The sequence below is a fragment of the Anser brachyrhynchus genome, assembly GCF_964034855.1.
Source record: "Anser brachyrhynchus genome assembly, chromosome: 2".
NCBI lineage: Eukaryota > Metazoa > Chordata > Aves > Anseriformes > Anatidae > Anser > Anser brachyrhynchus.
Genome location: NC_137695.1, coordinates 37,307,853 through 37,320,914, shown reverse-complemented (window position 1 = coordinate 37,320,914; position 13,062 = coordinate 37,307,853). Strand labels below are relative to the sequence as shown.

At 38.8% G+C, this 13,062-nt stretch overlaps 1 protein-coding gene across 1 annotated transcript in view; it reads right to left on the bottom strand.

The window, feature by feature from the left end:
• The window catches only part of CHN2 (chimerin 2), a 165,949-nt gene that overhangs the window by 80,673 nt on the left and 72,214 nt on the right, over positions 1–13,062 (bottom strand). Inside the window, exon 3 of the mRNA XM_080582200.1 lies at positions 12,327–12,382. Within this exon, the coding sequence (XP_080438326.1) occupies positions 12,327–12,382 (56 nt within the window). The remainder of the gene's footprint in view (positions 1–12,326; positions 12,383–13,062) is intronic.

The following is a 13,062-nucleotide window of genomic DNA, read 5'->3' as shown; positions in this document are numbered from 1 at the left end:
GCAGCAGTGTAACTAACATCTGTACTCCCCAACCAAGGACAGGCCAATTATAGGCAGTTAGTATGTGCATACCTAATGAAAAGCTGGTCTTTTCCCCAAAGATTTCCAGTCAACGGCATTCAGTATGACTGATGGGACAGGCTTCATACGACTAGCCTCTCTGGGCCACATAACTTCACGAGTATGTTCATATATTTTGACTACATGATGAGGGAGGAACAAAGACATTCCTCAGAAAGAAATCAACTCTGCATAAGGCACCAGAACATATTATGCGTGCACTGTCCATGTTTCAGAGGCTTTCCAGAAAGAAAAATCACATGAACAGTTTTGGAAGTCTGCAGCTTCTTTTGTCATTTAGTCACATAGCCGCGTTATGGCCAATCGATGGAAACACATACAGCCACATGATGGTGAGGGACTGTGGTGCCTCTGAGACAAGAGAGTAGCTGGGAGAAATATGTCAAAAACATTCCGAATACCAGAGGGACAACAACTAGACAGGTTTCCACACAAAAGCATCCTGGCATCATTACAAATCATAACGTGAACATGAATCAGTGATGTGTCTGTTCCAAAAAACACCAAAACCAGAATGCCACTCAAAGCATTGGGATATGAAAACAAGAGTGCAGCCAACAAGACACCTTGGAGTAATCCTCGCATTGCAATTTCCACTCAGAAAGCCTCTAGCTGGAACCCTGAGTGTAGTTTTGGGCACCACATCTCAAGAAAGACTGGAGCAAATAACCAGACGAGCAGGGATTCAGCGAATGTGAAAGACATGAAAAGAGACTAGCTTAAGGAAGAGAAGACAGAGAGGGGCTGTAGCAGACAGGTATGAGAAAGGCAGCCTTTAAGGGGAAATATGCTCTGCGTATGCTTACTAGACATGGCAAGAAGTAAAGCTGCAAGAAGGATGATTGAGCCTAGATCTTAGGAAAGTGTTAAAAATAATTAAGCACTAAAAAAATAATCAGAGGTGATCATTAAATCTTCAACTGTGGAAGGCTCTAAAAAGAACATATGCAAACACCTCCTCTTGATTTTTGGATGACAAACTCTCGAGTCTGCTCGGGACAAGATATGAGATATAGCCTGTTCCTCATCTCTGCCTGCTCTCAGGAAATCGAGATTAACAAGGAGCAGACTGAATAGGTTATATAAATCCCACATAAAACCACCGCAAGACAATGTCTGTGCCCACCTCTGTGAGGCTCTCAGGACAGCAGGGAGAAGGCAGGGGACTGAAGGGAGTGCTCTAGAGGAGAAGGCCAGGCCGTCAGGTGATGTCACCCCTAACCTAAATAGCATAAAACAGTTTAGATCTGTCAAGCACAGTGAAGGGCCAAATTGTGCTGGATATCTTCAAACGAAACATTCTGCTGTAAAACTTACACAGCTGGGGAGGATACAGGATTGGAATGCTTCACTGTGAGGGAGAATGCAAAAGGAATGACAGAAGTGAAGAACTCAAAAGAATGTTTTTATTAACTGCTGTTCAAAGCTGCACAGCTTCTCTGGTCTGATGGCTTGCTGTAACCTACGGAGAAGGTAAGATGCATAATGATCCTTCCTCGGAAGGACATTCCATCACAAAGAAACGCAGGAAGCTCAGCAGCTCTGATTCTTTCTGTGGCACTTACTGAACGCTGATTTCCATTCTATCAAGGTTATTTCTATCATTTTTGAAGACAAAGAATTTAACAAGAATCGGGTTGGCTTGTTTGCTTGCTTGCGAAACTTTCAAAAGAGCTGCTCTAAGGCATCTCGTATGAGGGTATTTTTAACTTGAGTTAGTTTCCTATCTATGACCTTGAGCAAGCTCCCTCAGTCCAGCATACAATAATCAATACAGCAGACAAAACACTTTAAACTCCAGAAGGTTATAAAAATTTCCCCAACACTGACATCTGCTATAGTCAGTAAAACAGAATACATTTCTGTATACGGTCAGCTCTAACAGGGAAAAGCATAATTGAACAAAAAAAGAAAAACAACAACACAAATATTTTGTGACCTAATAAAATAATGTGCTCCTGAATATGAGCTAAAATAAATTGAAATAAATTTTAATCAAGGAAGCTGCTGCTAAACAGTCAGGAGAGACAGGGTCAGGTTCAAACAACTTCCATAGCAAAAGCAGGAGTCATCTATTTTGTTATGCAGTTTCCACTTACACAGTAAGGGCATCATTAAATGTAAAAAGGAAGATCAATGTTACCTTGAATGTTAGATGAAAAATTTAAATATAGTATTTAAACTGTGCTCCCTTTTTCCAAGATTGATATGTTGAGTCATTTAAATGGGAGGCAAAATGTCCCCAACAGCAGCAGATAAATGCAGCAATCCATATCAGTACTATAAATGCTGCTTGCACTTCTGTAACCAGTAAGAAGCACTAAAAACCTTCATGACATATGCCAAAACAGTCCACAGTACATCTGCACAAACACACTGTGTTATGTCACCTGCCCTGATGCATCCCCAAAAGCCATGTTTTTTAACCAGGCCACTGTTAGTATTTGATGTAAAAATACGTCCCTCCAGCAAGGGGCCTAGAGAATGTAATTGCAAATTACCAAAGGAGCATTTGTAACCAATCTGCTGCAGACTGATTAGAAACTCAAGTGTGGAGAGGGGATGCAGAAGAAAAATCAGGAAAGGGGACATCAAAACTGAGAGTGGGGTAGGAAGAGAGGGCCTAGATTAAGCCCCTGTTTAGCATCTTGGGGTGTGATATGTACTGTTACGTCATTACACCAGGAGAACATCTGTCCATGGGGACACTGGAAGGATGAAAGCAAAAATCCAGGGAGAAAGAAGAATATTCATTCAGTTAATCTCCTGTCACTGACTTCATGAATACTTCTGCTCTGTACTTGGGAACAGCTGACACCACTCTTAAGTCAGGCTACTTACAAAATCTGAACAGTAATAAAGGAGTTCAGCTACTGCTAGCTACTTTTCCCAATTCTGAAAAAGGTGGAGGTCTTATTAGATCTGCCAAATACTAAGTGGGAGAGTATTTCCCAAATGATGAGCAATCGGGCAATTTAGAGATGCTTTCACTTCAACGAAGCTGAATAGTTTGATAACCATCAGATATAGTGTTCGGAAAAAACACCTCTCTCTCACAGACACACACGTTACTTAGTTGAAATACATATTATTTTGTCATGATGGTATTTCAATTAGATATGCAAATATCTTGGAAACAAAGGGTACATATAAATTTACATTGCAAACCTTCTGAATTTCCATTTTGAACCCTGGAAATTCAGGATTCCTTGTTTGAAATCAATACAAACTTCACTACAATCATACCTACAATAGAAGTGTGTAACTGGCTGATATGATCATTCTCTGTGTATGTATATATATTTATAGAATCATAGAATCATAGAATATCCTGAGTTGGAAGGGACCCATAAGGATCATCAAGTCCAAATCCTGGCACCGCACAGGTCTGCCCAAAAAGTTTAGACCATGCGACTAAGTGCACAGTCCAATCTCTTCTTAAGTTCAGACAGGCTTGGTGCAGTGACTACTTCACTGGGGAGCCTGTTCCAGTGTGCGACCACCCTTTCGGTGAAGCTCTTCCTGATGTCTAGCCTAAACTTCCCCTGCCTCAGCTTAACACCGTTCCCACGGGTCCTATCACTGGTGATAACGGAGAATAGGTCACCTGCCTTTCCACTCCCCCTCGCAAGGAAGTTGTAGACTGCGATGAGGTCTCCCCTCAGCCTCCTCTTCTCCAGGCTGAACAGGCCCAGTGACCTCAGCCGCTCCTCATACGCCTTCCCCTCTAGGCCCTTCACCATCTTCGTCACCCTCCTCTGGACACTCTCCAACAGTTTAATGTCCTTTTTGTGCTGTGGTGCCCAGAACTGCACACAGTACTTGAGGTGAGGCCGCACCAGCGCAGAGTAGAGCGGGACAATCACCTCCCTCAACTGACTAGCGATGCCGTGCTTGATGCATCCCAGGATACGGTTGGCCCTCCTGGCTGCCAGGGCACACTGCTGGCTCATATTCAACTTGCTGTCAACCACAACACCCAGATCCCTCTCTGCGGGGCTGCTCTCCAGTTTCTCGTCACCCAGTCTGTACGTATAGCCAGGGTTGCCCCGTCCCAGGTGCAGGACCTGGCACTTGCTTTTGTTAAACTTCATGTGGTTGGTGATCGCCCAGCTCTCCAATCTGTCCGGATCTCTCTGCAAGGCCTTTCCACCCTCATCCGAGTCCACAACTCCTCCAAGTTTGGTGTCGTTGGCAAATTTGCTCAAAACACCTTCTAGTCCTACATCCAAACCATTTATAAAAACATTGAAGAAGACAGGCCCTAAAATGGAGCCTTGAGGGACCCCACTAGTGACCATCTGCCAGCCAGATGTGGCCCCATTTACCACAACCCTTTGAGCCCTGCCTGTCAGCCAATTGCTCACCCATCGTATGATGTTTTTGTTTAGCTGTATGCTGGACATTTTGTCCAGTAGGATCCTATGGGAAACCATGTCAAAAGCTTTGCTGAAGTCCAAAAAGATTACATCGGCTGGTTTTCCTTGATCGACTAGATGGGTGATCTTATCATAAAAAGAAATCAAATTTGTTAGGCAGGACCTACCCCTCATGAACCCATGTTGGCTGGGACCAATGACTGCATTGTCTCCCAGGTGCGCTTCAATAACTTCAAGGATCATCCTCTCCATAATTTTACCAGGCACTGATGTGAGACTGACAGGCCTGTAATTGCTAGGGTCTTCTTTCTTACCCTTCTTGAAAATTGGCACAACATTTGCCAGCTTCCAGTCCAATGGGACCTCTCCAGATTCCCAAGATCGTTGAAAAATAATTGAGAGAGGTCCCGGGATGACGTCAGCCAGCTCTTTAAGCACCCTGGGATGAATCCCACCCGGACCCATGGACTTATATGGATCCAGGTGGAGCAGCAAATCCCGCACACGTTCAGGGTTGGTTGGGAGTTTGTCATTCCCACTGTCATGGTCCTCCAGCTCAGGGTACCCTGGGTCCCGAAGCTCATCATCAGTGTTGAAGACAGAGGCGAAGAAGGCGTTAAACGTCTCTGCTTTGCCTATGTTATTGTCTGTGAGGAGACCCTCTCCATCTAGTAGCGGACCTATGTTTTCTTTGGTTCTCCTTTTTCTGTTCACATATCTAAAAAAACCTTTTTTATTGTCTCCCACAGACATGGCCAGCTTCAACTCTAGTTGGGCTTTGGCCATACAAATTTTCTCCCTACAATGTATATATATATATACACGTGTGGCAGGATAGGAAGTAAGATACACAGATGAATACAGACAATAAGTAAATTTTCTGTATTCATTCATATGAAGAAATAAGAATTCACCAGCTGCTCAGTTTTCTGTGTCCTAATCTTGAATCTAGAAAAAGACATCAGACATCTCACAAAGTATCAGTCAGAGCAGACACAGTGAAACCCCTACTACATATTATTTTAACCAGACACAAGGAATACTGGCCTAAATTGGAACAGATATGTAAATCTATACAAGCACACAGAATTTTCTCCTACACATAGGCTTATTGATAAACTTTATCTAAGTTGAGATATGGAACAAACTTTCATTTATTTTTATTTGAAAACTACTTAAATTTGACATCGTGCCAAACTAAAAAGAACCAGATGAAAAGATTAATATACAACAAAGATAAAAGGAAATAAAAAAGTAAAAAGGAGAATAGCAAAATCACAAACCCACACATGCATCACACACTGTCAAGGAGAAATGAAGAGGAGGGAGAAACTTCCCAAGGAAATGTTCAATCAAAACAAGAGGGACAATTAGAAAGTTCATCAGTCCATAAAGACAGCTAGATATAGCTTTTGCTCATTAAGCAGTAGTTGCCACCTTGTCTTTCAAAAAGATGGCTTTACCTATTCTATTTCGTAATGGTCAAAAACCACACCAACTGATTCATACTGTATTTCTCTGACAAAGAGGAACATCAGACTAATTTGCAAGTTGTAACCTAGAATATTTGTAAATCAAGCCTGAAGAAATTCAGTTGGAATAGACAAACCTATTCTATAAGTTTTAGCTATGTTTCAATGAAAATTAATTATCACATCTGCAGAACACTTAGCAAACTTTCCTCTGCTCAGTAATCAGTTGACTGTTGAAGTCAAGATGATGTGCCTTCACCTGAATGTTCCACAACCCTACTACTGCTATGGGGGGAGACCTGATGTACTCTAGGAGAGAAGAGATTTCCTGTCAGTCTGTAAAGTGTCCTGAAAAAAAAAGAAAGGCAACTTTCTCTGATGTGATGAATACAAGTGAATTTTGGGCAAGCAATAGTCTAGCCTCCCTTCTTTCTTTCATCCAATACTGCAAATCACAGGCATTCTGTGGGACAAAACCTACTATGAAGATACCATAGAAAAATACAGTTGGGTGAAATCCCACAATTTATACATAGTAGGAAAACCTACATGTGGTCATTCTGGAGAGATGTTGGTTACAATACATTTAATGATTCTCTGGGTTCTCCACCCCAGTTTAACCAAACACATTTCGTGGCCTTCAACTGTTTTCAGTCCCTTCTAGCACAGCCAGGCTTTCTACTTTAACAACAGGTTTCAGCTGACAAACTTTCCCCCCAATCAATGTCTATTCAAAACTGCTCTTAAGCTCCACTTGCAACCCACAGACTACTGCTGTGTCCTCCTTGTTAATTTTTGTTTCTGTCATAAAGATAGGATTATAAAAACACAATTAAAGCAGCAGCAATACTATAAGAATTTGAAGATATAGGCTCCATTAAGTCTTATATGTACAAACATTTTCATTAATGAAAATAGGTTTTGGAACAACTCTGCTCATTTTCATTTAATTGCTGGCTAATGGGGTCTCTTGGTGTGTCACTGTGTGTGTTCTGAGGTTTCTTTCTAAGAAAAAGATAATATAATATTATGAATAATTCTAGATAAGCACTCAGGACTGACAGTAAGAGACACCTTCTCATGATACTGTAGTCTTAAGCTGCCTGACTTTTTGCAGTAGAGTGATTTGAACAAGTGCCATGAAAATTCCCATTTACTCTCATTATTTACCACCAATTTTATGGCCAATTTCAATGCCTATTACAGCTCACTAGTACTTTACTGCAGTATGGACATTGTTCTTAGAAATATGAGGGCAGAGGAAAAAAGAAAATATTCAGCTTGTAAAGGTCATTAAGTGAGCAGAATAAGGGAATTCATGAAAGACTTATTGCAATAATTAAATACTTATTATCCAGTCAGATATGCTCTGCAAACATCTTACTAAGGCTTAAATTCAATAACCTTGCTCAAGCTTACCTGATTCTGGAACTGGTTGTTTAAAAGCTTTTTTTCTTTCGTACAGTTATAAGATATTCTTGTACCTGAAAGTAGGACTTAGAAAAAGCAACTAGCATCTTTTAAAGAACTTTTTAATATTGCTATTATTTAAATGATAGTCTGCTAATTGTATTATTATTAGCTCGAATCCCATGCTTCAGAAGACTCTTTGAGGATAACTGTGTAAAGAACAATTTTCAGTGGGTCAGTTTTGGAGATGTGTAATGATCCTGTATGTTCTCTGCTAGCACCGTACAAGGTGGCAATATAATTATAAACCTGTTAGTGACCATTTCAACAGTAATGCTCTATGAAATGACACTAACTAAATACTTGTTTTGATGAATCTGGGTAATGGATATCCAAAGGGTCAAAACAGCTCTGACCCTCTGGATGGTTAGAGTGAAAGATTCTCAGATTCACAGTCTAAATATGTCATCAGTATTTTGTTTCTTAGAATCATGTAAGCAAAGAAAAAGGTATTTTATTTTTATTTTCTCAAGGAAAGATTCCCCTTTTGTAACCATATTTTCTTTTAATCAAGGAACCATAATTTTGATGCTTTAAAGGCAGAGAAAATCACTTCTGCTTCTGACACAACCTATTTGGAATTCAGAACAAGGAGGAAGGCAATTAACTGACATTTTTCTACATAATAATATAAGTTAAGGCTCTGAGGCTTTGCCTACACTAGGGAAATTCAGACAAGTTTCTCACTGTTGCTGACACTGGCTTGGCCAAAGCACTGCTAGGAACATGAAAGGTCTAAAGCAGACAAACTCACTTGCCTCAAAAACTGCTGTCAGCAACTAAAACTTGCTTGGAAAAGGAGTTGCATTCACAGGTATGAATACCTGAATGATGCTACACATGTAATCCAAGCCTATTGTTTACCAGTAGTTACCAAATATGTTTCATATAATGTCACCATCCTTCCTTCATTCATTTACTTTGTTGAAGCTTCAATTTCTTTAAAAGATATTTTAACTTTGAATACAATACTACTAAACTATTTCTTAAAACTATTTTTTAAATGGTACTTCAGAATAAAAACAGGAAGTCGAACAATTGAATTATTTTCTGTGAATGCCATTTTTGATGATCATTTCTGTAGACAAAGTCCTAAAAGATGCTTTATAATATGGCTTCCTCATAAAATGAATCTGATTCATTGGCACCTATCATCACACTTGCATCTGCAAGCACAATATTTAAGAGCTACTTTCCACCTGAATGGTGCTTTTAAACTAAACTTTTTTCTATTTAAAAAATAAATCATTAAAACATTGCTGGAAGGAATATGGCTACAAATGAGGATATTGGCAGAAATCCAATGTTATTGGGAAGGTAGATATTCACACTACTCATGCTGCCAGTGGTGATTAATTAAAAGCCGTTAGATACCTGAAGCCTTAACAGTTCATTCAATATGATTCCCATTGCAGGAACGACCTGCTTTTGCTGACAATATATTTATGCAGGCAGAAAAGAAAAAGAAAGTCATGGTAGCAGAGCTCAAAAACACAAAGATATAAATGTTCATGTTTTATTTACAGTCCCACTTTTTATTCTGTGTGGTTGTATATCAGGGAGAGGTGATTTCTGTCTCCACAGTATAGTTAATCAGGAAACCCACACAAATCAGGTGGTAGAACTGCAGAGATCTGAGCCTAAAACCTTTGTGACTACGGAGCAACGGAGAGGTAACGGAGTAGCAAATGAATGCAGACAATGTGGAAGACAGCAGTAGAAAAAATAGAGGAATGATGAAAGTGCCAAGTGATGAAAGCAAAAACAACCAACCCTTCATGAGTTTATCTCTTGGTGCTACAGATTTTGTTTTCAGAAAATGCTTGAATTTCCTTGAGAACATGCAGAATTCAGCAATTATGAATGAAAGACATCTTCCCATGAGCATGAAGGATTTAAAATAATTTGCAATTTTTACCACATTTGCCTGAAGTAATTTGAATCCTAAATTACACAAGAGAACACCCTCAAAAAGTCCAGCTCCTATATTCACATGGAGAAAGAAATCTTTTCACTGTCATTCACACATCCTGCTGACACCTGCTCTGCAGATGTCCTGCTCTGCAGATGTTGGATGAGCATTATGTTGCATACTAAATATCTATCATATTGCCAATTACTATATTTTCCCACTGATGACAATAAACTAGATTTTCAGATTTTCCTATGTAACCGACCAAAATCCAACATTAATAAGACACAGCCTTTAGTGAAGCAAGCCTATACATTCATTAAAATACACTAAAGTCAAACTAAAAGGAAGAAAAACTCTAAAACTACCCACCCTACAATCTGTATATTAAGGAGAAGCTAACAGTTGCTATGAGAATACAGTGCTGAATTTTCCCTTTAAAATAATCTGTGATGTTCTGTAACACCAATATGTAGCTTTACTTTATATAAAGCGAATAATAAGAACCACATGGAACAATCTAAACATCACGATGCCACCCCAGCATATAAATAAATACGGAAAAATGAAGCAAATCATCAGTGCTCTAATATGATTTTTGGGGGGGCTTTAGGGCTAGTGAATCTGTTTCTATCAGTCGGGTCTATGAACTCATACAGTTGACCTATACAAATATTCAAAATCCAAATAAATAGAAATCAATCAAAGATCACATTTGTGGGAATTCATACTGCTTTAGAATGAAGCTTCTTATTTTCAGTTGTTTAACTAAATTAAAACAAACAAACAAACAATCAAAACAAATCAAAATAGGACTGTCTTCGGTCTACAAAGTGAGCCACTAAAATGGCTCATTAGTCACAAACAAACCCAAATTATATGAATCAGACATCTTTTTTACTTTTTTGTTATGCACTGCTTTGACAACTATTTATTTGTTTGGCTAATACAATATGATCTAAGCTTTCTTTTGCAGAACTTTAGAAATGTCCTGAACAGGAACTAAATAATGTATGGTATTTAAACATCAGGAAAAGGAAGCAAAGGATAACTTCAGCTGTATATAACATGTTTTTTTATCTAAGGAAACTTAGATTTCAAACTAAATTTCAATATAGTATGATGGTGAGAACTTCACAACTGCACATCTATTCCACTTATTTATGTAGATACTCCTGTTTCTAGAACAAAAATATAATTGCTGTTCCACTTTAAAATCACATTCTACCTTCATCCAAATTTTCATTCATGTAGGCAAGCTAAAAATGTTTTAATTAGAGTTAGCATAACAAATTTTAGCTTAAATTAATTCAGACTAAGTCATTTGTATTCCCACGAAGATGAATTGAAGTGGTAGGCAAGGTTCCTCAGCAGTCAATGCTTATCATTCAGATTTTCTGAAGACAAATTCTTCCTCAAAGTACTTCCAGTATGAAAAAGATAAGTAAGATAATGGATAAACTATTATCTCATACAAAGTGAGAAACTCCTCTATGGCTGCATTGGAAATAAATAAATAATTCGCCTTAATTATTTTCAGCTGTACCACTAATAGTTTAATACCTATTATGCGATACTCAGCAAAAATTTTAACACTCTTTCCTTTTGAAAATACCATGGCCATGGAGACCTACCTATCATTTGCTTTGCACGAGAATGTTGGAGAGGAAAGTCTTGTTACAACTGTGCAGCACACGTGTGCTGAAGTCCCACAGGGCTACAGTTTGCTCCTTCTTTCCAATCTTTGTTTTTGACAGGGAGAAAGAATTACATGAGGGTTCACCCACTCACATGTTTTGCTTTCCCTTCTGACCATCCTGCACACGTGTCTTGGGAACATCCAGAACTGACAGAGTTTGTAGGCTTTTAGTCTGAGGCCAAGATCCTTCTCACCCTACTCTGAAACAATTAGTAAATGGCACTTGAGAAAAGAATGCAATGCCCTTTTAGTGAAGGTACTGGGTGGACTCAGGAAAACTGGATTCATTTTCTGGCTTTGCAATGTCTCTTCTTCATGACCCTGGGCAACTCACTTAATCTACCCTTGCCTTGGTACAAAATTTCCTGCTCCACACAAAACTGCTCTCATTCTGCATCTGTTGATATTTGACGGGCATTTTTCTAGGGCTCTACTTCAGTGGGTACACAGTGTGGGAAGCAGGTCAAAGCTCAGGATTATATTTGAGAAAAGAGCTATATATCATACCCATGATCGTCAGTTTCTATCTCCTTTCACATAATCTTTTATACCTCGTGTAATCACTTCATGCGTTCAGTATTTCTATTACTAGCATTACATTTCTATCTGCACAAAATTTGCCCCTGACATTATAGAAGATAAGGCTATCACAGTTTTATTGATTGAGCAGAGAAGCCTACATATGTTTTCAATTACTATTACGCAGGGCAGTTTGAGGAGCTGACATATTTAGCTAAGTAGAGATGGAGAAATACAGTAAAAGAAAACAGGGAGACAAGATGACCCAGCAAAATGTTTGTTCCTATGTATTTTTTATTATTTTTCAATCTTTAAAGCTTCTGTGACAGAACCAAATTCTCCAGCTATCTATTTTAACTTGAACTTATTTTTCACTTTAACTTGAACTTAATTTTTGGCAAAATGTATTCTACAAACTGGAACTACATGAATTGTGTTGAAACACATCGTGCATACTTTAATATGCAGATGCAGGAGGAAAATACACCTTCTGCTGCTCCATTTTGACAAAGAAATACAAAACTTGAGGTAGTATACAGAAAAGCACAGTAAGCAATGATTAATGAGTATTTCTCTAATGAACGTGCTCCTAGTGGTAGAATCAGGCCTCCATGCCTAATTAGCAATATTAAACTGCTTCAATTAATGAACTTTAAGGAAAATGATTATTTAAAATAATGGCTTAGAAAAAGTTAAAGTGAATACTACACCCAGACCGTACAAAAGATTTTCAGTAATAATACTCTGCTGACAATTCATCAGATTTAACAAGGTGCAATGAAAGAGGAACTGACCTCCCGAGGACAGATGATTCTCTTGGGACGTGGTGCTTCTTGTTGTAACTGATACACTGTCAAAGACAAAAATGTACAGATAATTAGAAGACTGCAACATACACAAACTTTTATTCAGATGAGTCTTTTAGCCAGAGGCTGCAGAGAAAAATGCAAATGCAAAGGAAAAGACAGCAAACTGAGGTATTTAGGTTTATGTAAGTCATTTACATGAAAATTGGTTGCTGACCTGCAAACTAGTAAAACTGATTATTGTTTTAACCCTTAGAATCCTTATCTCCTTTTATACTTGTTACTCTGTGTCTATACTGGGGAAAAATAGCTTGAAGAATTTGTTAGGTGTTTCTCAAGATTAAATCTCACTTTTGCATATACTGTGGTTGAAGAACAGAGTGGTTGAATGCTTACTAGCAACGCTAGCATTTTTTTTTTTTTTTGGATAGGCCAAGAAAAAGTTCAGCCCATTTGAAAGACCTCACCACAATCTCATAATTTATTTCTTTTTAAAATTTGCTGGCAACTACTTATGAGCAAGCGAACATTCCTTTCAGAGCAATTACGCCACATTCAAATGGCCCTGGATCAATTTTGTGAATCTTCTGAGGACTTCAGGAGAGAGAGATGAGGCCAGGGGTAGCCGCTGAACCCTGGCCCCCAGCCTCTTCACTTCTTGTATTTAATGAGATCCTTTCCTTCCTTTCCACTCAAAAGTCATGAGAGGGAGCTGACATACAGT